This window comes from Sminthopsis crassicaudata, chromosome 6, assembly GCF_048593235.1.
Source record: "Sminthopsis crassicaudata isolate SCR6 chromosome 6, ASM4859323v1, whole genome shotgun sequence".
In the NCBI taxonomy this organism is placed as follows: Eukaryota; Metazoa; Chordata; class Mammalia; order Dasyuromorphia; family Dasyuridae; genus Sminthopsis; species Sminthopsis crassicaudata.
Genome location: NC_133622.1, coordinates 91277138 through 91303636, shown reverse-complemented (window position 1 = coordinate 91303636; position 26499 = coordinate 91277138). Strand labels below are relative to the sequence as shown.

At 31.1% G+C, this 26499-nt stretch overlaps 1 protein-coding gene across 6 annotated transcripts in view; it reads left to right on the top strand.

Annotated features, from left to right (window-relative positions):
- Nucleotides 1-26499, top strand: part of FBXO8 (F-box protein 8) — a 47476-nt gene that overhangs the window by 6071 nt on the left and 14906 nt on the right. For 3 of the 6 annotated variants that reach the window (XM_074274328.1, XM_074274327.1, XM_074274325.1), the window contains 3 exons: nt 7104-7440; nt 10981-11107; nt 18218-18280. In XM_074274328.1, the coding sequence (XP_074130429.1) occupies nt 7112-7440; nt 10981-11107; nt 18218-18280 (519 nt within the window). In that variant the 5' untranslated portion in view covers nt 7104-7111. Of the gene's footprint in view, nt 1-3109; nt 3143-7103; nt 7441-10980; nt 11108-18217; nt 18281-26499 lie in introns of all 6 variants that reach the window. The other 3 variants (XM_074274330.1, XM_074274329.1, XM_074274326.1) reach the window with 2 other exon arrangements.

Genomic DNA, 26499 nt, shown 5'->3' with positions numbered 1-26499 from the left:
TTTTGACATTTTTTTCAACATAATTAATCTTTGTTAGGAATTCATGAAAACTGCCAGGGAGGGGGATTAATGTCATGAAAAAGAATAAGAACTCCTGCTACTTCAGTGCTCTTTCTTTTTTGCCAAGGCAGCTGAGGCCCATCCAGAGAAATGAATGACTTGCCTAAATACCACAGCTGGAATTACAGTTCTGGTACCCTGTCCTCTTTCGTTTGTACCAGTGTTGTGTGGATCCCTTCACAATGCTGAACCTTCCAAATTTTTTATATCAGTGCAAGAAAGTAGTGTTATGCTGCTTCATACTTAACAAGCTAATGCATTTTGAAAGAGCAGGAAATTATATAAAAGCTATGACATCAATTACTTTAAGCATTAACATAAACAATTACAAAGGCATACTATTTTGGGCTCAAGATAGTGACATTTTGAATTATAGGCTATTTTAAAAGAAATTCATTTTTTTTTTTTTTACTCTCAAAATACAAATAATACACATATATAACAAAAGACAAAATTGAATCTATCTTTTTTCCTTTACAAATGCATATATTTTTTTCATTTCTTTTTTTTTTATATAGCTTTTTATTTACAAGATGTATGAATAGGTAATTTTTCAGCATTGACAATTGCAAGACCTTTTGTTCCAAATTTTCCCCTCCTCCCCACCCCTTTCCCCAGATGGCAGGTTCACCAATACATGTTAAATATGTTAAAGTATAAATTAAATACAATGAAATCTCTCATCTTTGTACCTTATCTATTCTTCCTTAAACATTTCCTCTGTTTTACCCTTGTGTTATGGGCATCTTGGTGTTTGGAGAATTTGCATTTTGAAAAAAAAGTTACTGCAATGAGAACAGTCTCTAAATTAAGGAATGAATCTGCTGATAAAAATTTAGGGTACATTGGTTCTTGTGGCAAGGTTATTTAGGACTAGGTTAAAGTTTTAGACTCCTCAACTAATTCCACATAAAGCGCTACCTGATGTATAAGATTGCTGAGATAACAAACACAAACCTGGTAAGGAGAATAGCCATATTCTAAATGATCTTGTTTTAATGACCAGATAATTTATATAATTAACATACACTATTTTAAGTAGTACTGGTAGTGCTTACTTGCAATCACGTTCCTTATGAATTAATATTTTAACATGTTTGAAGGTATCTTATGCTTTTAAGTAATAAAAGTCAATTTGTATTTTTTATAGTCCATTTGTATATTTTTCCATTCTATCAACTGGTTTTTCACTTTGCAAAGTTAAAACTTGGCTCATCCTTACTTTAAGTAGTAGAAATTCGGGGCAGCTAGGTGGCCCAGTGGATAGAACACCATCCCTGAATTCAGGAGGACCAGAGTTCAAATGTGGTCTCAGACACTTAACACTTCCTAGCTGTGTGACCCTGGGCAAGTCACTTAACCCCAGCCTCAAAAAAAAAAAAAAAAATAGCAGAAATTCTAATTGCTTCTTTAGTTTTTACTTTACTTTACTTTACAAAAGTAGCTTTATGTAATATAGTTAGCCAATTACTTTCTGAAATACAAGTATGAAAGTGAGAACTGCTTCTATTGTCAGGATATATCTTAGTTCTGTCAAGAGTGAGTGATATAAGAAAAGGTCAGTCAGAAATATGGTTAGTTTAATAAGGAAATAGGGTAACAAGTCATGTTAATCATTATAATAGATTAAAGCAAGGGAGCCATGTAAATCTAAATGATATCAGAACTTCTTTTTCCTTTTAGATATTTCCATTTCCTTCCTGCATGGCTTTTAAAAAGTAAAAAAAGAAAAAGAAAAAAATAACAAATTATATCAAAACAAAAGAAAAGGAAAATGCTTTTTTTTCTGAGCCCTTTTTGGGAGAAGGGGGATTGGGAGAACTATCTCACAGGAAACTACAAGACAGAGACAATATTAAAGAGAATCTTAAAATTATAAATGGTTCAATTTAATCATGGGTTTCCATGACTTTTGCTAGCTATCTGTTTATGGATAATGCAATTATAGAAAATTTATGTGCCTCAAATGAAGATACAATAAAATTTAACGTACTATAATATCAGAATCACTAAGACACTTAAACCCAGAAGTAAGCCCAAAATGTCTTTAGCAAGATAACAAACATTGAACAAGTAAAAGCTAAGGTGAAATTGGCCAAGAAAAGCTTAGTTCCCATGTTTTAGTTTACTATAATTGGACATTGGACACAAGAAGAAAAAAAGAAAAATGAAAAGTATAGAGGAAAAAACCCAGAAATTAGAGCACGAGATACTGCAACAGTAGAGAAACTAGCCAGACATAATGGAACTAGAAGAGAGATTTTTACAGGTTTGAATGGTATGTTACTAGCTACCTGTTGCTCCCTTTCATAATCCTCAGACAACCAGTCTCAGCTTACTCTTAAATAGAATGGAATATGGTAAGTCACTTGTTGGGAGTTAAGTAGTGAGAGATTGGGAAAGGACACCCAAAAAAAAAAAAAAATCTTAGTTGGCTTTAAGCCAGTGTTATAAAGACAATATTAAAGTATTCTTTTATCTAGCAGGTGTTTATCAAGCTTTTACTTCATATGGATCTGTGATAATAAGCACTGTGGGGATACAAAAAAATCTTGTATATATAGAAATAAAAGATTGAATTTAAATACCATAAGAAAAGTAGCAAGTATTTGTAGAAGCTCAAAGGAAACGATCTTTTCTGCTGTATTTATATAAAATGTTTAAAATGCCAGATTATATGAAATATTCAATTTGGAAAGGTTTCTATTTTTTAAAATACATATAAGTTAACTATTTTTATGCCTGCTTTGAATGCTTCATTCCCCAAGAGTGCTGAAACATGAGATACTGCTATGATGCTTCACACATCTTAGAGAAAAAAAATTACTATGACCAAAATTTTTCTGGGAAACTTTATTTCCTGAATATATTTATATATTTGTGGGTTTTCTAAAGGGTGAATTTGACTCTAAAAGTTTGATTGCTGGCAAATGGGCATTTTTAACCTGCTTACCTTGTGTAAAATTCCTGAGACAAAAGATTTTGTTCAAAGCAAACTTTTTTTTTTTTTTTAATTGGGCTTACTTATATCCTTTCATCTATATGCCAGAAAAGGCAGCCAAGAGTTAACTAAAATTTTCTGGTAAGTACCCAAATCAGGTAAGCCAATAACTTTTTGGATCCTTGGTTTCATAGACTTTTAAGGGGGGAAAAAAAAACAAAACAAAACCAAAAAAAACCCTAATTCATTTACCATAAAAACATAGCTACATACTATCACCATCATATTATTAAGTTGATATGCTGCCAAAGAGTTATTATTCATTAACATTTCTATAATAGGTTAAAATCATGCTAAATACAATTATGTTAAATATAGACTATTTTGAGTTCATTTTATAACAGAAATGTCACTAACATATATGTGCTATGTGCTATTGTCTGACCTTTAATAAAAAATTCAGGGTGTTAGAGGCTATTCAGAAAATAATATGCTCTAAATTATATGCTTTAAGGAAGAAAAACTAGAAATAATCTTCAGGTCTTGGATTTTATAGTATTATATAACTCTTTTCTTTGGAAGAGTGTTACAACTAGAACTGACTCTATATATCATATGTCCAACACAATATATTCCTGTCACACAAGAAAAAACAAAGCCTTGGAGCATGTAAATAACATATCTAAGATCATGCAGCTAGATCACTACAAGTTAGTGGCCAAATTGGTATCTAGGTCTTCTAGTCCATGGTGTTCTTTTTGCAATGATTCAGTGCCCTCTATAAATATATATGACTATGTTACTTCCAAGTATTTGTCAATTTTGAAACATTTTGTGACATATCCATTTTTAAATTTTGGAAACAATACAACAAAATCATTTATTTGGAAGAAAAGTTGCCCATTATATAATCCATTCATAATAATTAAGGATCATTCCTAGAGAGATATTTGGCCTGGAACAAATAACACTGTGTTCCTCTATCACAGTTTTTATACAAATGATATGAGGTGAAAAAGCATATCACAGAAATAAGCAAAATTTAGGCTAGAATATGAAAGTGAAATGCTATTTACTTCCCTTGCACATGGGTTTGACAAGTGCCTCCTTCATTCTCTTCTGTTGTAAAATCTAGATTTTACTCTACTAGGGATTTTAGTGTGTTCCGGAATTATTAGTGAATAATTTTCTGGCAAATTTTCTGTTAATTTTTGTTTTAAAGATCACCTACCAATGCCACATCTTTCTTCCTGTTAGCTCACTGTCCTAATCAAGTGTCATAATGGTATTATCCCCCCAAATCCCAGGTTTAGGACTCATATCCTGTGGATGGTTCTAATAATAACTATAACCTTATAGCTAAAGACTAGGTAATTGCCTACTTGTAAAAAATTTTTTAATCATCAACTTAAGTTAAATGTCTTACTAAAAATTTCAACCACTTTAACTATTCTGCTTATTTATAATACATTTTACTATATAAAGACAAGGAAGAGTCTCCATTAGAGATACTTGAATAATATCCTGAATTTGAACACATCACAACTTAACTTCAAACTTTTTATTGAACACACCACAACTTAACTTCAATCTGTTTCTTATTAAAGTACAATATGTTACAACAATAATTTAAAGACATTTTCAAGATGAGATCTTTAGGTTAAATTCATGTTAAAATTCATATAATATGGTAATAAGATGTACTGTATAACTACTTCAGGTCCATGCAATGTTTGATATGGTTTGATAATGCAAACCCAAGTTTCGTAATTGGTGCTACCTATTTTTAAAAATAGTTTCGATTTTATTTATATTAATATTTACATATCTTCAGCTCTTCATTAACATCTTATGAAGTACAAAACACATCTGACATTCATTAAAATTGAATACATGTATAATGATCCTTGTTACTAGAAAATTAAAAATGATTTGCCATATTTAATTTTTATTAGGCATCTTTATGTGACTGATTCATTTTGATTATTCTAAAGCAAAGAAATGTTATAACTTTATGAAAACAAAATGTCACCAGAACTTTTATTTTAATAACAAATTTCAAAAGATGTGCTATATTAAATAAGTTTAACATTCCTTGTATTTTGTAAATTTAAAAAGTTCAAATAGTTTTTACCAGTTTAGCAACTAGACTAGCATTTTAAAACTTTTTGTTATATGTTAGCAAAAAGAGGTAAGAGGTAATAAATGTTTAATGATAGATTAATTAAGCATCTACTTGTGCCAGGCACTCTTAAATTAAAAACTTTTTATCTGTGATTTTCTATTTTCCTGAAACATGTTACCAAAGGTACTTGAATCATTTGCAAATATTTACTTTTTTTTTTTTTTTCCTTAAAATTCAAGCTGTCCAAGCTTTGGGCAAAAAGTTGTTAGTGGGGAAAGAGGAAGTAAGCTCTTAAAATTAATCTAGGTGGCACAGGCTATGAGTTAGGAAGACTTTAAATATGTTCTTTATGACCCTGGGCAAGTCACTTAAGTTCTATTTGCCTCAGTTTCCTCAGGTATAAAATGGGGATAATAACAACATATCTTCCAGGGTTGGTGTGTGGATGAAATGAGATACTAATTTTAAAGTATTTAGCATATTGGCTGGTACATATAAAAAATGTTAAATGCTACCACTAATATTATTATTATTATAATGCTTCAATTGCTTCCTAAATGGATTTTTGTTCAACAGACCTTAATAATGTATCAAAGAATATTAGAATATATCAAAGAAAATTTATTGAAGTTAGTAACAAAAATTTACTAATAAGAGATGTCTTTTCTTCTTTCATCGCTAAAGTACCTTCAGCTTCAGACTTTCTTCCATATTCTGATCTGTTTTCAAATTTCTCTTATCAAATTTTTAAAATTGTTAGCTCTTTGTTTAGTTCTTATTCTGTTTTATTAAAATCATACTTATAGTTAAGAATGTGCTCCAAAAGTATTGGGCTGTTTTAGTTAAACTGTTTAATACTTGATTTTTAAAATTTTTATCTTCCTAATTTTGTATAATTTTATACCCTATGTAGTATAAGTCATTTGCACTTTATTTAAAGCTGGGAGTAACCTGAGACTCTGTCCAATTGAATTCCTTTATTTTACTGATGAAGAAATGAAACAGAGAAGTTAAATGAGTTAGTGTCACACAGCTAGCTAAATGTTGCAATAGTAGAATTGTTGTGTTTTTTTCCTTGAAGAGGAAGGAATCTTGAAAATGTTAATTGTTCTGAAAAAGCTATCATAATGTAAAATTTTCCCTTTTTCCTCATTGACAAAGTTTTGTCTGTTCCTCAGCATCTCCTTGGGCTGAATAGGTTATTATTTTTAAGTGTGCTCAGCTTTGGGTTTTTTTTTTTTTGTTTGTTTGTTTGTTTGTTTGTTTGTTTTTTTGCCTGAACTCTTTAATTGTTAATTTTAGTAAAAACAAGTTATTATTGAAATATTTATCATTGAGATCTAGGTGTCTAATTTACAAGACTGCTGAATTAGACTTCAGGGTCTATGTTACATTTTATTACAGTCTACAACATAAGTGAAACTGGCAAGAATTAACAAAATAAAAGCCAGTTACACAGCTGTTACACATCTGGGATTTTGGTAAAAAGGGGGTAGTTTAGCCATGGCTTCATTGTGATAAAAAACAGGGTCTAGAGCCTTTTTTTTTTTTTTTTTTTTAATTTATTATTAAAGTCTTGTACTGTGATCAGAACTCTATTTAATATTGGCCCATAAGTCCACATAATAATAATTTGTAAGTCCTAAGACCATTGCTAACTTTTAAATCTTGCCATGTGAAAAATGATCATGTCAGCTGTGATTTTTAAAAATAGTTTGTTAGCAAACTGGGAGAGAGATGATGGTCAAAATAAACATTTCTTTACCTTTCTTTGTCCCAATTTTGCCCTTGTCATGTATCCCAGCTAGCCTTGCAATGCCACACCACTTTTACAATGTTTTCATCAGGAAGTTTATCTTCAGACCTAGTAGTTGTAGAATACTAATTTATGTCAATTAGTTAATCTACTAGAAGATGCATGTATTTTTCATTTCTTTTCCTTATTATATTGCCCTGCTCTTTTTCTGAATTTCACAGGCTTTCAGATGGGTCAAGGGCTGTGGAGAGTGGCTAGAAACCAGCAACTGCAACAGGAAGGCTATAGTGAGCAAGGCTACCTCACAAGAGAACAGAGTAGGAGGATGGCTGCTAGCAACATTTCTAATGCAAACCATCGCAGACAAGCCCAAGGAGGCATTGACATATATCATCTTTTGAAAACAAGAAAATCTAAAGAACAAGAAGGATTCATTAATTTGGAAATGCTGCCTCCTGAACTAAGTTTTACCATTTTGTCCTACCTGAATGCAACTGATCTTTGCCTGGCTTCATGTGTTTGGCAGGATCTTGCTAATGATGAACTTCTCTGGCAAGGGTAAGTTGTTTGGGTTTGTCTGTTTCTGTATTAGATGTTTTTAAAAAAAAATTTACTGATGACCTCTTGGGCTTTACATTACATTCATGTTTAAATATTACTCCCCTCCAACTTTGTCTTGGTGTAATGTAAACTCAGTATGTTTAAAAATAATAACAGTTGCACCATAAATTCATAGTTCACTCTTTGAAGGTTCAAACATTTCTATTTGACTTTAGATGATAAGTTCACCTGCACATTTTATCTTATTTATCTAATATAAGCTAACAATAGACCTAATATCTGATATTTGAAAAAATAGTGATAGTAAAAAACAGAGGTTTGTTGGTTTTTTTTCTTTCCTTATAATTAAAATATAGGTTATTCTTCAGAAGGAGGGAAAAATAACATACTTTTCTATTTTGTAAATTTAATCTGTACTAAAAAGTGAACTCAGGATGAGTTTTCCATTTAAGGGTGTCTGAAATTATCATACTTTCTTCGATTTGTTCCCATTAAATGGTTTATGGATGTTACTGAGCAAGTTTAAAACAAACATAAAATGTCTCAGGAGTAGATAATCCAAAAACCATTGTTTGCAAACACCATTCTACCAGTCCTTTTATCAGAACTCCTAACACAGCAAAACTAACCAGCTGGAGTTTCATCTGCTTCTTATTTACCTCCGACCACCTACTGGTTAGTGCAAAAGAGCAGTGAAGTGACTAAATTATTTGACAGAAAGGGAAAAGCAAAAGGTTTGGACAACACAGTTCCTGAATATTTTAGAAGAAAATCTAATAAACCAACACTTATTTTAGAAGTTAAAATGTGAATTGTAAACCTGGGATATTTGATTAAAATAATACTATAAATTAAACTTATTGTTGAAAAGAATGTTTAGCACCTTAGATTGACCTCACTGTTTGAAGACAGTATATCTACACAGTCATTTTAGGTTTACAGTGACTATGTCAAAGACTGCATTTTTTGGAATATTGAAAATGTGTCCAAGTTTATAATTAAAACCAGATTTACACACTCAATTTTTACTTCTTGATTTTAAAAATATAATTTATCTTGGAAACTTTTAGAATGTTATTTTTTTTAGGTAAATTATTTTATTAAAAATTTGTTAGCCTGTGCCATGACTACTTGAACTCTTTTGTCATAGAAGTTGAACATCATCATGATATTTCTCTTAAATATAAATGTAATCTCTTAGTAATTAATGTAATCATTTAATATCTTCATGTCAGTATCTTGTTTTAGGGAAGGTACATAAGTTAGATTAATTTTAAAATAATATAAGAGTAAGTGAAAATTCTAGTTCTTAGTTAACAGAATGTTTAAAGCTATTAAAATAAATGGCTAGTTTCATAATAAAATGTGGTTTTCTCATTACATTTCTCATGAAATTTTGGCTAACTTTAAATTAAAAAACATTTGTAGTATATATTTTCTATGTTTTGAATGTCTCAGCAAATATATAGGGTTTTAATTTATAATAATGTAATTAATAATAAAATTAAGGTTATTATCTGAATTTTGATTTTAAACTTCACCTCTTAACTTATTAATTATTAATATTTCTTATCCATTTGAGGCTTAAACTTAAGTTTTGATAACTTTTTATTATCAAAGACAGTTTCCCCCCTCAGATATTGAATTGTATTCACTGTTAATTTGAGGGCCTATGTATCATTTGATTATGGTTCTTGGACTATTTGTTTCGTGGAATATTTGTTTTAACTTTTGCATGTACTTATCCAGTAGAATAGTAATAGTTCAGTATAGGGATGGTTTGTTATTTCTCTCTCTCTCTCTCTCTCTCTTTTTTTTTTTTTAAACTATCATGTTTTGCACCATAACAGACCTTTAATAAGATAGTTTATATGTTTTATTAATTTGAGTAATATGCATAAGTGCTTATAGAATCCATGTTTTTATAAGTTTGGATATTTCATCCACTTGTGATAGTTACAACTCCTGAACCCCTGGTAATGAGTCCCTCCATCATATCTTACATACATATCTTAAGGCTTGTAATCAAACCCTTTCCATCTCAGTATAACCTATTATCTTCTGTGCTTTTTGATACAGCCTTGAAGAATTCATGGTCATCTTCTGTGTCACAGTGAGGCATCAAAATAGAATTTTACTAGAGAATTTTCAAATATAGTAACTAATAATAACACTTATACTTTAATTATATGGGCAGCTATGTGCTTAGTAGAATGCTAGGCATAAACTAAGGAAGATTCCTTCTTAAGTTCAAATCTGGCTTCAAACACTAGTTGTATAATCCTGGACAAGTTACTTAATCCTGTCTGCCTCAGTTTTCTCATCAATGAAATGAGCTGGAGAAGGAAATGGCAAACTATTCCAGTAACTCTGCCAAGAGAACCCCAAACTGGGTCACAAAGAGCACGGACATGACTAAAAATGACTAAACAACATTTATACAGCACTTAAAGGTTTACAAAGTGTTTTACATTTATTGCTCATCTGAATAAAACTCTGTGTGTGTGTGTGTGTGTGTGTGTGTGTGTGTGTGTGTGAGATATACATATACAATCTGTATTTAGAATAGAGAGATCCATAAAGCAGTATGACATAATTGTGGTTTGGGAAACAAAAATTTTATTTCTAAGGCTTTAAAAACATAAAACTTTTAAAATGTATCAGCATATTTTGCTTCTTCATACATAGTATTTAAAAGTTTTTGCTAAAATTATCATAGAATTTTATTCCTTTTTCTTCTGTACTATATGGCAAGAGAAGTTAAGGTAAAAATATGACATGAGACTGAGAGAAATTGTACTTAAGTTTATGTATAGGCAATGTAAAACAAATTGTAGACATTTATACAAATGGGTTCATAAATTACTCCCTGACAATATGCTTTTATGGTGAATTTTATGTCAAAATTTATCTCAGCAGCTACTTATATGCATAGTTTTTATCCTAGTTGTCTTTATCATCTTGACCATATCCTAATTTTGTATGTAGAAATTATTTGTTTTCCATTAACAATTAAGATCTTGTTCTTTCTTAGACAACTGGAAAACATCGCTCATGTTAAATGAAAGATATTTTTGGCTTAGTAAAAATAACACCAGAATATTTATTTCTAAGGAAAAAATAAAACTAATATTGCCTTAAAGTTTTTTGGGAAACTTTTTTTATAATTTTCTATCTATATGATAAAGATCTAAAAGGTTTTGAAAAAAATATTAAAACATTCCTACAGTTACTTATTATTATTCATTATATTATTTATAATTGGGAAGTGGGAAAAGAGAAAATTTAGTAGACTAGACAGTATTATCTTATATTCAGTTTACTGATTTATTAGATAGATTTTTATCAAAGCCTTTGTATAAACTTTTCTTGCCAAATACAGGAAAAATGTAAAAATGTAAAGCTTTAAGCTTTTGAGAATCTAACATATTATTGAAGTTAAAGTTGAAATATATACTTTTAGTACATTGTCATTTGTATACAAGTTCAAATTTAAGCATTTTTTTCTGTGTGCTTGATTTACTTTTATTTTTATAGGTTGTGCAAATCCACTTGGGGTCACTGTTCTATATACAATAAGAACCCACCTCTAGGATTTTCTTTTAGAAGATTGTATATGCAGCTGGATGAAGGCAGCCTCACCTTTAATGCCAACCCGGATGAGGTAAGTGAAAAATTTGAATTTTAGTGGCAGTTGTAATTTTATTACTTCTTTGCTGCTGCTGCATGTGTAAGCATTGCAATATAATAAATTGCAGATAAAATTACAAATAATTGAAAATGACCTTCTTAAACATTGTGAAACCAAAATATGAAGTTATTGCTTTACAAACTTGGTCAGTTTTTCTTACATCTATACATCATGTATTCAACTTAGTTCACACATACTTTGTGTGGCAATCATATATCAGATATGTAATGTACTGGATTTTCATATTGAAAAATCATAATTAAAGAGCATAAAATATTCCCGATGTGAACAAGGAATATATTAGTAAATTTCTATTATTAAAATAAATTACTTTATTCTTAATATAACTTTATTAGCTAATGAAGGAATCACTTTTATTTAGAAAGTACTAAAGAATATGTGACTAAACTCTTAACTGTCAAAATATTGCCATTAACTATATAATCATATCAACAAAATATATTAATGAATTCTGTGTGTCATTCTTAAATAACAGTTTTATCATCTGGTTTTCTTTTTCTAAATAGCATATAAAGAAAATCATCTGAATATAAAAATATACTCTTAATTTTTCATTTTTTTTTTTTTTTGGTTTAAAACTCTATTAAGTTTTGAAAGATAATAGAATACATTCTAGACCTATAATTTCCATTAGATGTAGGCAGTTTATGAAACCCTAATATCTACTTTCCATATTACATTTCCTATAGGAAAACAGTGACTTTATTGTTTGCATTTTCTTTAGTTTTTTTTTAAGATGCTGAAGAATTATGTATCAGATATTCAAAGTATCTTCTAAAGCTGTATTAAACTTATTAACTTTTCTAATTCTTTTGTTTAGAACATGAAATTACAGTGATTTTTTTTCTTTTACCCTGTCAAAAGTTATCCATTCTAAAAACCTTCAAGAAAAATGACATAAAAATGTGAAGATACTAATTATAGAAATAAGAAATATTCTGTTCAAAACAACAAATTTTTATTTTTGTGAGATATTTTTAATGTGAAGTACTTCTGCTTATATGACAAATAGAGTCAAACTCCTTGTTAATGATCAGTGATACAATTTGAAATATTTCACTAGGTTCTCCTGAATAATGACAGTATGTTGTTTTTCTGATATAATAGCCTTTAAATTAGCTGGCCTTCCTCATTGTTCACATTTTAAGAGTTATACTGTGAATGTAACATAACTTAAGGATTTAAGGATTAAGAGCATAATTTAAGGATTAAGAGCATCATAAAATAATAATCTTTATACATTTGAAATCAACATAACTGCCTTTTAGAATCTCTTACCCTTTATTTATTGAAGCAAAATGATCAATCTTTAAACATGCATTGAAACAAACGTCATAAAACTGTTGAGTTGCCATAGGCATTTTTAGTTTTTCCTTTACTGTGTAAAAGTTTCTTTTGCTGCCTTTCATTGTACAACTTTGTTATTTCATCTTTGGAGTCAAGCAAGGTAGTTTAAATTTTCTTTATAAATGTATAACAATAACTACATGATATTCATGCTAGCTAATGCTAACTAATGCTAATTCCATTCTGTTATAATCTTGCACTGTGGTATAGCTGCTGTGTGCAAGGGGTATAAGAAGTCATTTGTACTTCAGCTGCATTTTTTAAATCACCAAGGGCTACATGTGGTTGCCAGGCATATTTTCCACTAATTAGCTAATGATTGTTATTGCAAATGAAAATTAATTTATATTTTCAAACCCATATAAAATCCACAACATATTCCAATCTTATTTCTATGAGATAGTTTAGTGTTGTCATTATTATCTTCATTTTGCTAAAGAGGAATTGAACAGAGATAGGTACTGAACTTAATTTCAGTTGTCAGACAGAAGAACAACTCTTTTAAGTCCTGGTCTTGTATTTATAACACCAGGTCATCATGGTTTATGTTTATGTTAAATAAAACAGTCATTCCCAAACCCTGCAATTTGTAAGTCTTACAGACTTAGCATACTTAACTTGGTGAGAGATCGAATAGTAAACATTCAAAAGAGGAAAATTTCAATATATAGTTCAAAATAGTAAATGATACTGATTTCATAGTGACTGTCACTTTACTATTGGTTACTCAATTTTTGAAGGAGTTATGAAACCAGGTTCTTCTGTCTTCCCTTGAGTATGGTATGTATGTTACACTAGAGGGGCTGAATTGGAAATCTGAAGGCCAGGATTCAAATTCTGTTTCTTTACTTTCTGTATCTATGACTTATGAACTAAGGTAATTTTATTTAACGTTCCTGAACCTCATTTTCCTAATCTGCAAAATAAGGATGATAATGCCTCCATACAGGGTTGTTTTAAGGAAAGCACTTGAAAACCTTAAAAGAACTATTTAAATAAGACCTATTATCATTTCTCATAACTAGTAGATCAGAGACAAAAAAAAAATTCTCATAAATCATCAGATTGCTATGGAAAATCGTAATTAAAAATTTAATTCTTTCTGCATTTTACAATTGTATACACCTAGCTTCATACAGAATAGTACTTGTTAGCACTTCAACTAGACCCTTTGGAGGGCACTTTTTGCTTTACTTTTTGCTTAAATAGCTCTAATAGAAAGTTTAGAAGAGAATGAAATGGATTTTACTTATCCATCCTTTCCCCCATTATTGTTGAGAGTTGGCTGTATTTTAATTTTCTCTACTTACCCCCTAAATTTAAGTTTTTATGGAACATTCAAGAATAATTTAATATTTCTGGAATGGCATCATAACCTTATCTCTGGGTACTCACTCTGTGGCTCTATGAACACAAATAATTTAATAGATACTTTTCCAAAAACCAAATTAAATTTAGTCTACCTACTTTAGGAAAGATAGCATCTTAGCCATTTCATCTCCAATATATTCCATTTTTATGCTTAATATGACTTATCCCAATTTGGTGTGTTTTACAACTCAAAATCATATAAGTGAATATTTTTCTTTATTAAAATGTATTAAATAATACATTATTCAAAACAAAACTATATAGATTCACATGTAAATCTGGTCATTTGTATGAATATTGCCATATCCATTAAGAGCCAGTATCAATATATGTCTTTAGGAGTCTCCAAAAGACTAATATTTGCTCCCATTTGGGAAAATTCTTACCTAATAACTGCATCCATTTAAATCTGTGGACATAAAGTTACCCTCTATTAATGGTGTTTAATCTTGAGAGCTTTGGATAAAATGTATTATTAATATTCCACTTTTACAAAAGTCTGCTTCTCCAAACTTTCCAGTTATGTACTTTACATTTTGGTAGTAAACATGATTAAAATATAAAAATAAGAATACTTACAGCCACAGGGAACAAGATTCACCAAAGGACATCGTTCATGTCTTGGAAATGGGTAACCAAACTCCACAGCAACAGCTCCAGAGCTGGCGGTGGCTCACGGGGTGGGGGAGAGCATCTACACACTTTGTGGTAGGAGTACCTAGCACGCTGTTGTTTATGCATGGCATTGTGAACTCACGTGCATGAGCTTGTAAACTTTGTGGCAAATGATCACATTCTAATAAAAGAATGTGCTGACAACTATATGTTTAGCATATATTCCCCCATGCATGTAAAGACTGTTTTGTCCTGTTTATACTCTTGGCAGTATTATAATAGAGAAAAGCAATTTTACTTATCTACCAGTATAATTTACTCCTTGTGTTTTATTTAGTATAGACAACATTTCCATGACACAGTCATTCCAGAACTAATGATATTAATAATATAATGTCTGAAAATGAATAGTGAACATGATTCTATTTTAATATTTTTTCCCTTTTTTCTTTATAAAATTAGTTTTATTTACTGTTAATTTATGGAATGCACCTGAATGAGAACACATGAAAAAAGATTACTTAACTTAGAAGCTGTTTATCTTATTTTCATGGTATTTATTTTTTTCTTAATAGAATTATTATGAATTTTCTTCAGCTTGTTTTTCTTTGTAAATGGGCTCTCTACTATGTAAAATACATGTAATGTTATGACTTAATTGTCCTCACATGGTTAGAATGAAAAAAGAAATAGTCATATCATGTAAGGCAGTTAAATTTCCACATGTGTTTTTATTATAGCAGCACATATTAACAAAACATAGAAACATCTCTATTAATCCGTTTAATTGTTTTATGCTTATTCTGTTAAATTGTATTTTAGATATAAAATCTTTTTAGCTTTTGGGGCCTAAATGACAGAACAAAGCTAAATTAGTGTTCATCACAGAACTAGCACACATTAGGCATTTAAGAAATGTTTGTTGATTGATGTTTCTTTTATAAAAAACCTTATTGAAGAGTTACATCTAATTTCTACCCTAAGATATATTATTGCTACAGATTGCCATGTAGATATATAGATAATATGTAATTAACCATACATATTTTAAATACTTCAAAGGATCTATGGTTTCTTAAGTATTAATCTTCACTTCACTGATAATAGATTATAACCCTGCACTTCAACACATTCATCATCTGGTGACTAACATGTTAGCAATTAAATGTGTACCCTATTTATTTATGAGTGTGTAATCATATGCATACATATGTTTATATCTTTGGACTTTAAAGTTGGAAAACTGTTTTTCCCCTTTTCTCAACTCTTCCAGCTTCTCCCCCCTTTTGAAGATGGTAGGTTCTTTCTGAAAGTCCATGAATTTATGTTCTTCCAACTCATTTGAATTGATTAGCCTTTATTTGCCTTCATAACATCTGAGCATTTAAAGCAGGTAGAATGCTTGTGTTAATTCTTTACTGTGTATGTTTTACATCATATTCTAAATAAGGGATTATATGGGAAAATAAGTATGAGTAAGATAAATGATAGTTCACATTGACTGTGGTGGCAATAATGAGGTCGGAAAGTTGTTCCTCAAACTTGATCTATAACAGTATGCCCTCAGTTCCTTATAAATTCAGCACACATTGCTTGGATACCATAATATCATTGTGTATAGTCACTCAATTATTTCAGTACACTAAGGGAGATCATATTAAGACCATACCAGAATCCTAAAGGAAGTTTTGTGGAGAGACTTCCCAAAATCTTTAGTGTGGTTCTATGGCTTGAATAATTTATCTAATGATTCAGTGATAAGTATCTCATGACATTAATGAAGGCTAAATACATGGCTCTTTTTGTTTATTCTTCCCTGAAAACTAAAGTAGACTCATTCATCTTCTAGGGAGCAAAAAATTACAGTCTCTTTAGCACACACTTTTTAGAATCTTAACAGTCCACCTTAATGGATTTGGATTTTATGTAAAATTGATATGGTGGTTTTTTTTTTTTTTTCCAATTTTGCTAAAACCTGAAATTTTGGCAAAAAATGATTGTTTTTCTTTCTTTTTTTTATGTGTTCTGTTCTTGTTTGCAAGTTTATATAAGCATATCAAGAGTTCTAGATTAGACACATGATGTTTTTATTTATTTCAAAGAAATCTTAATTTGCATTTGGCATAAATACTTATTAACTACCTCCTATATGTCAGGCACTAGGATAAGTGAGTTACAAAGAAAGGTAAAAGACAATCCCTGCTCTCAAGGAACTCACTATGCACAAACCAGACAAATTTGAAATAACAGGGAAGACACTAGCATTAAGAGGGATTGGGAAAGACTTCTTATAGAAAGTGAAGTTTTAGCTTGGATTTAAAGGAATCCAGGGCAGCCAGTAGATAGAAATGGAACCAAGAAAAATGTCTGGAACCAGGAGATAGAGAATGTTATTGTTCAAGGAACAGCAAAGATGCTAGTGTCACTGGATCAAAGAGTAAATTGATATAAGAGGATAAAGTTGGGATATAAAATATAAAAAGATTGTAAAGGTAGGGAGAAGGGCCAGATTTGGAAGGGCTTTGAATGCCAAACAAAAATATGTATTTAATCCTAGATTTGATATGGAGCCACTAGAATTTGAGTGGGGGGTGGGAATGATATAGTCAGATCTGCACTTTAGAAAAATCAATTTGACAGCTGTGGGGAGAATGGACTAGAATAGAGAGAAGATTATAACAGGGAAACCAATCGGTAGGCTATTAAAATAGTCCAGGTGTGAAGTGATTAAATGGTAGCAGTGTCAGAGAAGAGAATTGGACATGTGTAGGGATGTTATGAAGGTCAAATTGATAGACTTTGGAAGCAGGTTGAATATGGTGGATGAGAAAGTAAGCAATTGAAAATAACTCTTAGGTTTCAAGCCTGGATGACTCAATGCTGCTTTTTCCAACAGTAATAGGTAAGTTTGAAAAGAGGGAGGGTTGGGTTGTGAAAAAGATGAGTTCAAGTTTGGTCCTGTTGAGTTTAGGTTATCTACTGGATATTCAGTTTGAGAGACCCAATAGGCAGGTAGAGATTTGCAAGCCTGAAGATTGATAGAGATATTAGGGCGAGATAAGTAGATAAGTGAATCTTTGGGAGTTCTTGGGATCACTAAATGAAATAGTGTAGAAGGAGAAGAGAAGGTCCAGGACAGAGCCCTTAAGACACTCATGGTTAGTGGGCATGGCTTGGTTGAAGATTCAGCAGAGACTTAGGAGTGGTCATGTATATGGAAGGAGAACCAAGAGAGAGTAGTATCCCAAAAACCTAAAGAGAAAAAAAATCAAGAAGAGAGTGACCAGCATTGATAAAGGATTCATGGAAGTCAAGAAGAATAAACATTGAAAATACATTTGGTTCTTAGATTGTTGGTAACTTTGGAGAAAGTGGTTTTGGTAGTGAGAAGCTAGCTTGTAAAGAGTGTAGATGGCCAGATTAGCCATAAAAAGAAGAGAGATGGGATGGTGGTGGAAATGGTTGGATAAAATGAAGGATTTTTAAGGATGGAGAAGACAAGGGCACAATTGAAGAGAGTAAGGAAACAAATAAACAGGAAGACTGAGAAGTTGGGAGTGGGGTGGTGAAGGGGACAGTCTGCTAGAGAAGACAGGACAGAATTGGATCTCTTGTACAGAGGAGTTTTCTGCCATTCCTGACACATAGTTTCCACCTTGAACAATTTACTGTCAATTTAATTGTTTAGGTTTATAGTCTCAGTACTCAAGGTATCTTTTCCCCTCATAGGTACTTTTCCTGCAAATATTTCCTGCAAATAAATTTCCAACAAATAGAGTTAACCAAGTGGTGGTAGGTACCTTGCCAAACTGTAAGGCATGCACTTTTTCTGTTTCAGAATATAGCCACTTTGAATTATTTAAATATAAAAATGGGACTTGAAATATCTGAATGTAAATTTTAATATCACAAGAGCTTTGCTAACTCACTCTGTGATCTTGAAAGTCACTTTACCTTGCTAATCTTATTTTCCCATGTGTAAAATGGACTTAATAATATGCTGTCTAACAACGTCTTGAAAATATAAGTCTGAATTGTTAGATTCACTTTTTGCTAGTTACAACTGATATTTTTATCCTTCTTCCCATTTTCTTCATCTCTGTACAGCTCTACAAGAAAACACTGCTTCACCCCCCCACCCCTCTTCATCCATTCCCTACAATCCCAGTGAAAATTAAAATTATTTAATTTAAAATTAATTTAATTAAAATCTTTTTTGGGAGAACAGGTAGAATCATGTACCGCTTAGAGGAATAAAATACTGTTCTTCTAAAACCATCTTCTTTATGATACTTTTAAAAGTATTTAGTTTTATTTTAATGTAGTACCTTAGACATTTAGTATCTTAACTGTTGTATGAGCTAGAAACATCAAAAACCTATAAAATACTAAAGGAGCAAGAGGAAGGCCTGTAGTTTGGATGGATCCATTATCTAGATTTTATGAGAAAGGGTAAATAACAGTAACAGGATAAGAAGGCCAGATGTGTTGTGATATGCCATCAGTATGGAGTACAAACTAATAGTTGTAATAGGTCTCTCAGAAACCTAGGAACAAGTTGTATAGTAAGTAGATAGACTATAAACTTGTTGATAAACTTGTCTTATCTTCATTTTTACCACTTTCTCCAATTCCTACCACTGTTTTGCCTCACAATATATATTCATGATGTTATATAATAAATATGCCCAATTGAAGTAGAGATGAATTTTGTTTAGTAAAGATAAAGCTATTTCATATATTTTAAATGACTGAGAAATCCTTCAAAGTACAACTGAAAAAAATAAATTATAGATTTGAATGCATTTGATTTGGAAGAAGGGTGGAAGAGGAGGAAGGAGGAGCTTCAACTTTTTATTTGAACTGATCTGATCGAGTAATGCTTATTTTATTAAGCTTTGTTGAGTTCTTATGCCAAAAACTCTGTGTCTCACCATTATGTAGAAGAGGGTCCCAGACATCCACATTAATCTTCAGTGACATTTTGAAAATTTCCATGCCATTCACAGCGCTACTCTGATTAGCAAGTAAAAAAGAACAAATATCTTTATTCTGGTGTAAGTGTAGATAGTTACCTCTCATCTCCTTACTAGATGTACAAAAAGTAAATTTCATCTAATAGCTTATTAGGATTATGTCTACACTTAGATAAAACATGTAAAATATTTTATGGCAAAAAGTAAATCTACTTGAAAATTTATTCATCAGGCTCATCATGTTTACCAAAAAAAAAAAAAAAAAAAAAAAAAAAAAAAAAAAAACTTGGACCAAAATGGTTTTTGATTGCCCAAGATAACCTATATTATAAATAGAAGAGTAATGGTTTGAAAAAAGGTTCTTAAACTCAAAAAATCAGTACTCATTCAACTTCTGTATGCCGCTTCTGTTCCTTATTAAGAAAGAAAATTATTGGTTAAGTGGAATGGGGAATGACTTTATAAAATATTTGTTGCTTAAATATAGTTTCTTTGGAAGTACGGAGGAGACTGGACCTGCAATTTCATTGGTATAGGAAGTACTTAGTTGCCAATCTAAATCAGTACCTGCTATGCAATTTGTAGTCTTAATTGTTGCCTGGGGACACTGAAGGAGATTAAATAACTTGCCTGTTATAAGTTATTTTGCCTATAATACTGTGTTCTTAGAGTCCATGTCTTTCTAATTCCAAGATCAGTTCTCTCTCACTATGTTATCCCAACTGTAATAATTATGGTGATAAAATTAGCCTGCCTTTACAAAAGAGATACAAATTCTAAATGAGGATGCTACATTAGAAAATTTCTAAAAGTCTTTCTTAGTTTTAAAATTGTATAAAATTATGGTGAATAAAGTTTAAGAATGAAATTATATTTTTAAATAAAATTCCAAAATTGATTATTCCAATCCTACAACCAGGCTGAGTCTACTATAAATTTATCTGCTCTCATTTCCGGCCTTCTTTATAATAAGCAAATACTTTGCCTCATGTTTTACCAGGAAACCAGAAGTCAAATGCCCATGAATTTCCTTTGATTTTTATTCTGTATCTCAAAAGGCATGATACAATTCCTGTTCTCCCTTCCTTTAATGTTCGTGATCTTTTTCTTCACCAATTCCTTTATATGTTTCCTTGATCCCTTCCTCTCTCATCTTCTCCAGCACATTGTCTTTCTCTTTTCTCTAATTTTTAGGTTTTCTAGGTCCTGGAATTATCTGCCTCTTGCAAATACATCCTGATTTTATTCTTTAAAAGAAAAAAAAAAACCAACTTCATTCACCTTGTTACCCCTTAGACTGTCCTCTCATCTTTCTCTCCTTTCATAAATACTTTTTTTTAAAAAGCTCTTTATGTTTCTTCCTTCCATTATCCTCTTTTTAGTTCTCAATCTTTCATAGTTTGGCTTCTGACTTCCTCACTCAAATGAAACTGCTTTAAGTCATCTCTTTTAATTGATAGCTTTTTAAAAATCACCTTCATTTCTGACTCCACAGGAAGCTAAACCTTGCAACCAAAATAGAAAAGGGGAAAAATATCAAAATCAGACAACATATCAACTAAAACTGACAGAATAGCAACGTTCCTCATCCAAAGCACATCATTGTACCCCTCCCTCACCCATATCTGGGAAGGGGAAAGTAAAGAAATACATTTTGTCACCTTTTGGAGCTTGAATTGGTCATTAAAATTATAGTGTACATTTTCTTCTTAATAGTTGATTTTTCCATTTACATTGCTGCAATCATATATATTGTTTTCATGGCTCTACTTCATTGTGCATCAGTCCACCATTACTTAATTGTCAAATGAATGATCTTTTCTTAGTCTTCATTCCTTAATGACTTTTCTCTCTCCATTAGAGACTCTTGAATACTTTCTCTTTACTGAATTTTCATGACATTGCTGTTCCTTGGTTCTCCTTGGGTCTTACCATTTCTTCCAAGTTTTGTTTGAATCATCTATATCCTATCCTTTAATTGTAAATGTATCCCAGATCTCTATCCTGTTTCCTCTCTGTGTGACCTCATTAGGTTCACTTATTTTCTCTATGCTATTTACTCCCATATTTATTTACGTATGTATACATATAGGAGTCATCTGGATATATATATTTGTAACAAAAAATTTCAGCTATACCTAGTTTCTCTCCTGAATTTCCACACCCTTGTCAGCAACTGCCTATTGGATATTTCCAACTAGATCTTCTTTAGACAGCTCAAGTTCCAGCATGTCCAAAATAATTCATCATAATCTTTTCTCTAAATCACACTCTTTCTCACTTTCTTTTTTGAGGTTACCCAGGTTTGCAATTCAAAATCATCTTTGACTTTTCACTTTACTTGTCCTAGCATATCAAGTTAGTTGTCAAGTCTGGCTAGTTCTACGTCCATAATGCCTCTTGCATCTGTCCCCTTCTTTCCTTTCATATGAGCATTATTCAGTTAAAAATACTCATCATCTTTTGCTTGCTTTATTGACATAGTCTCCTAACTGATCTTTCTGCCTCAACTTTCTCCCATCTCACAGCTTTCACACAGTTGCCAGTTACATTCCTAAAGTGGAGATGTGACCATGTTATTCAAAAAGCTGCAGTAGCTATCCATTGCCTTTAGATTGAAATATAAATTTCTGTTTGGTATTTGGAATCCTCAAAAATATAGTTTCAACCCCTCCAGGTTTATTTTACGTTCCACCCCTTCATGAACTCCATGATATAGTCAAAGTAGCCATTTTGCTATTCTTTGCCCTTAATTTTCCATTTCCTGTGCCTCTTTGTACAAGAAGTCTTCCAACCTGAAATGCAGGGTTGTTTTTTTTCCCCACTTCCACTTAGTTGCCTTCAATACTGAACTCAAGTGCTATCACCTATGAAAGGACTTCTCTGCCTCTTTTGCAAATGTTGCCTTTGGCTTCCATCTCTTTCCACTTAGCTAATGTTTGTTTATGGAGGCTCATCTTAGACTCTCAAGCACCTTCTCAAAATAAAAATCTAGCTTTTCTATGAGGACTGTTGTATAAAACTATGAGACGCTGGATACAGTTATCTCCAAGGAATTGGAAATGAATATGATTACGATAATAGCTAACATTTTATATATATATATATATATATATATATATATATATATATATATATATATATATATATATGGAGGGGGGAACCATGTTAAGCTCTTTGCCATAATTATTTTATTTGATCTTTACAACAACTCTGGGAAATATGTGCTGTTATAATTCCTATTTTAAAGATGAAGAAACAGAGGCACAAATTTCCACCTAGAGTCATACAGCCATTAAGTATCAGAGACTGGGGTTGAACTCAAGTCATTCTGACTCCAAACCTAATTCTCTATGCACTATTATCACTACCTGGGGAGAAGTAAATTTTTGATTTAAACAGGCTATGGTATATAAGTATTAAGGTTCTTTGAAGAACAGAAGTAAAAGATATATTGATCAGAGGAAAAGCAAATGGGATTATACATCAGAAAAGACATGACAAATATGATAACCTGGTGCTCTACTAGTATCCTCACAGTGTTAGAAGAAACTGAGGAATAAATCTAGGACTTGGAATGAACTTCTTTTTATGAATTTTTGGGAGTAAAAGTACCATATCAGTAGGCAGAGATGAGTTCTGATCAACATCGTTACAGGGAATATCCAATTCAGTGAAATCATAAATCTATTTGTGTATTTGAGAGCATATTTTGTATATGCTTGGATGGTATACATTTTAACTCCTATGACAGTCCCTGGCCCAAAATAGCATACTTGCATACTTTCTGATTAATTTTCATTTTTGTACTATCAACATATAATGTGCACAGTGCTTGGCACATAGTAAATGCTTATTGGTTGTTTGATTATAATTCATATTAATACTGTAATACTATTATATTTATTGCAAGTATGTCTGATAGAGACTTAAGTAAAAATACAAACATTTAATTCATCACAAGAAGACAAATTAAATGGTTTCATTGCTTTTAAAAATTACAGAACAACTATACACAAATATTTGTCTAGTTTTAATAATAATTTTGTTTTATTTTGAGGTTTTTTCCTATTGATGACTTTTCACAAATAATTTTTGATCATTCATTTTACACATAATCTAATAATCTAGTTTAGTTTAATGAGTTTAATGAGTTATTTTAATGAGTTTAATGTCTCAATTTACTTTTTATAAAAGTGATTCTCAAATTCTACTTCTTAGTTCTATATTCCTTCCCAGTACTAATTTATAACAATTTGATTTAATAAGGATAAATCAATCAAGAAAAATTTGTTTAAAATTTATTATGTGTTAGACACTAGAAATACAAAGAAAAAGCAAAACTCTCTGTTAACAAAACTTAAATTCCTAGGGGATGTGCATAGAGTATTTGCTAGATCTGAGGGACAATCTGTGAGAAGACAGAAATAAGAATGTGAATATTATGTGTGACAAAAGTAAGTAATCTAGTTTGACTGGAGCATTAGATACTTAAAAGCATAATAATATGTTATATGCTTGGATACAGTACAATTATTCTCTCTTTGGATCTTCACAATAACCCTAGGACCTAGGTGGTATTATCATCCTCATTTTACTGTTAAGAAAACTGAAGGCAAATAGATTAGGGAGCTTAACAAAGGTCACAGAGATTGTAAGTGACTTAGGTTTTGAACTCCGTTGTTTCTCACTCCAGGCCATTCATAGTTCTTTATCATAAAAGATTTTTTTTACTATATACAATGATCTCCTGGTTCTACTCACTTCACTTTGTTAGTTTATACAAGTCTTTCCAGATCTCTGAAATCAGCCTGCTCATTATTTCTTATAGCACATTAATTATAGTACAACTTATTAAATTTCCCAGTTGATGGGCATCCCCCCCAATTTCCAGTTCTTTACAGTGGTCCCTATTTCCATTTAAGTTGACATAGTTGGCCTAGAGGATTAATGAAGTAAAACTTGGGTGTTTTCACTCACTGGACAAATTATAATGAATTATAATTGATTCTACTTCAGGTTTTCTTAAATTACAAATACCATGACATCAAATATTTCATTTTTCTGGCCGTTTTTTTTTTTTTTTTTTTCTTCAAAATGAGGGGACTAAATATGATCCATAAGGTCCTCTCCGGTACAAATTTTGTGATTCTCTTTACCATTCTTCCTTCATTAATTCCTCTCCTATTTACCTTGACCTTTTCCACTGCCACTGATTCAAATTACTTATTACCACAAACCTGGTATAAAGCATTATAGCCTCCTTATTGGTATCCCTGCCTCCAATGAAACTCTCATCTAATTTATCCTGAACACTGCTATTGGGATAAACTTTCTAAAATTCTATTTTCATTACGAGTTTTTCTCACTCAAAAGATTTCTTTGGCCCCCTGGTATCCTTCAAAACTTGGCTGCAATCCAAAAAATTCTAACTACTGTTATATCCCCAGAACAATTTGCATATTTCTTCAATGTGTGTGTGGGGTTTTTTTTTGTTTGTTTGTTTGTTTTGTTTTTGGTCATTTTCCCCTCCCAGCTAAGGCCTCCTTTTGCTTTCTATTTGTGAAAAGGAAACATCCTACCATGCCCTGTTCAAGTTTCATAAGGCAAGTTTTTACATACAAAACTTATTCAACTTTTTCAAGTTGTGTTATTTTGTTCTCCCTATCATTCAGTTGCTACACATGTACTCTTGGTTCAAATATAGACCACATTCCCATCCCTTCCTCATCTAAATCATACATAATCTGAATAGAGTTAATAATTGAGCTCCAGTCTTTTTTTTGTTTTGTTTTGTTTTGTTTTGTTTAACTTTAGTCAGTCACTACAAATCATGGGTCCTTCCTTTTTTGGAAAACTCTTACCCCTTTCTTAACCCCTGGTTTTCATAATAAATTTATTTTACTTAGTAATTTACTTGTGTGTATTTCTTTCAGAGAATTCTCATTTTTAGTGCTTAGCACAGTGTCAGATACACAGGAATGTTCTTTGATTGCTTGATTGATTTTTAGACTTGTGGATTGTTTACAAGGACCTAAGTACTTTTTCATTCTTTGTATTTGTAAACTCACCATCTACTATACAGTCCTGTCACATATTTAGGTCTTCAATATGTGCTTGTTGGTTGACTGAATACATTATGCTTTTGTCATTAGTTGACTTTTCCCGAGTATTATTGCTGTTTTGCTTACATCTTACCTATCTAACTAAATTGTAATTCCATTCAAGAAATATTTGTTATGCAATAATTAGGAAATGTACCCTCAGTAAGTTATACAGAAAACTTCCACGTGAGGAAAATGCCTCTACCAGTGCAAAATTGTATCAGAGAATTGCCCACTGTCATAAAACCAGTAGGATTTGAACCCAGATAATCCTAGCCTCAGGACCTGTTCTCTAAGCATCCTTTAAAAAGAAGGGAGCATGCATTTATACTTTTTTAAAATATATAGTTCATATAGCCACTAAGATACTTAATAAAGTATATTCAATGACATATACAAAGGTTTTAAAAATTTTTGTATCTTGATTCAGTTAATAGCTGATTGTTTAATTTTTTAAAATTTATTTGTTTAACTAAACACAAAATAAGAAAAATTAGAATAAAAAAAGGCAAAGAAGAAAAGTAAAAACAAAACATTTTCATATGTCTTGCAGAATATCAGGGAGGATTCAAAATACCAGAAAGCATATATAATAATAGAAGAAATAATATTCTTGATTGTTCAACTTTTCTTTACTTCCTTGTAGGTCTTTCTTTTGTTTTCTCTTGCATACTTTCTTTCATCCCCTCATCTCCTCCAAACAGGCCTTAAGCCTAGATAGATATACACATATATACATGTACATATAATACACATATAATAAATAACATACTTTCGTACCTTCCCACAGACATATACATATATATACATAGACCTACATGCATCCATACCCACATATACTCACATACACATATATGTACAAATACATAATACATTTACCCATATGTAAACATGCATCTAAAACTATATTAATATGGCTAATTTATATTGC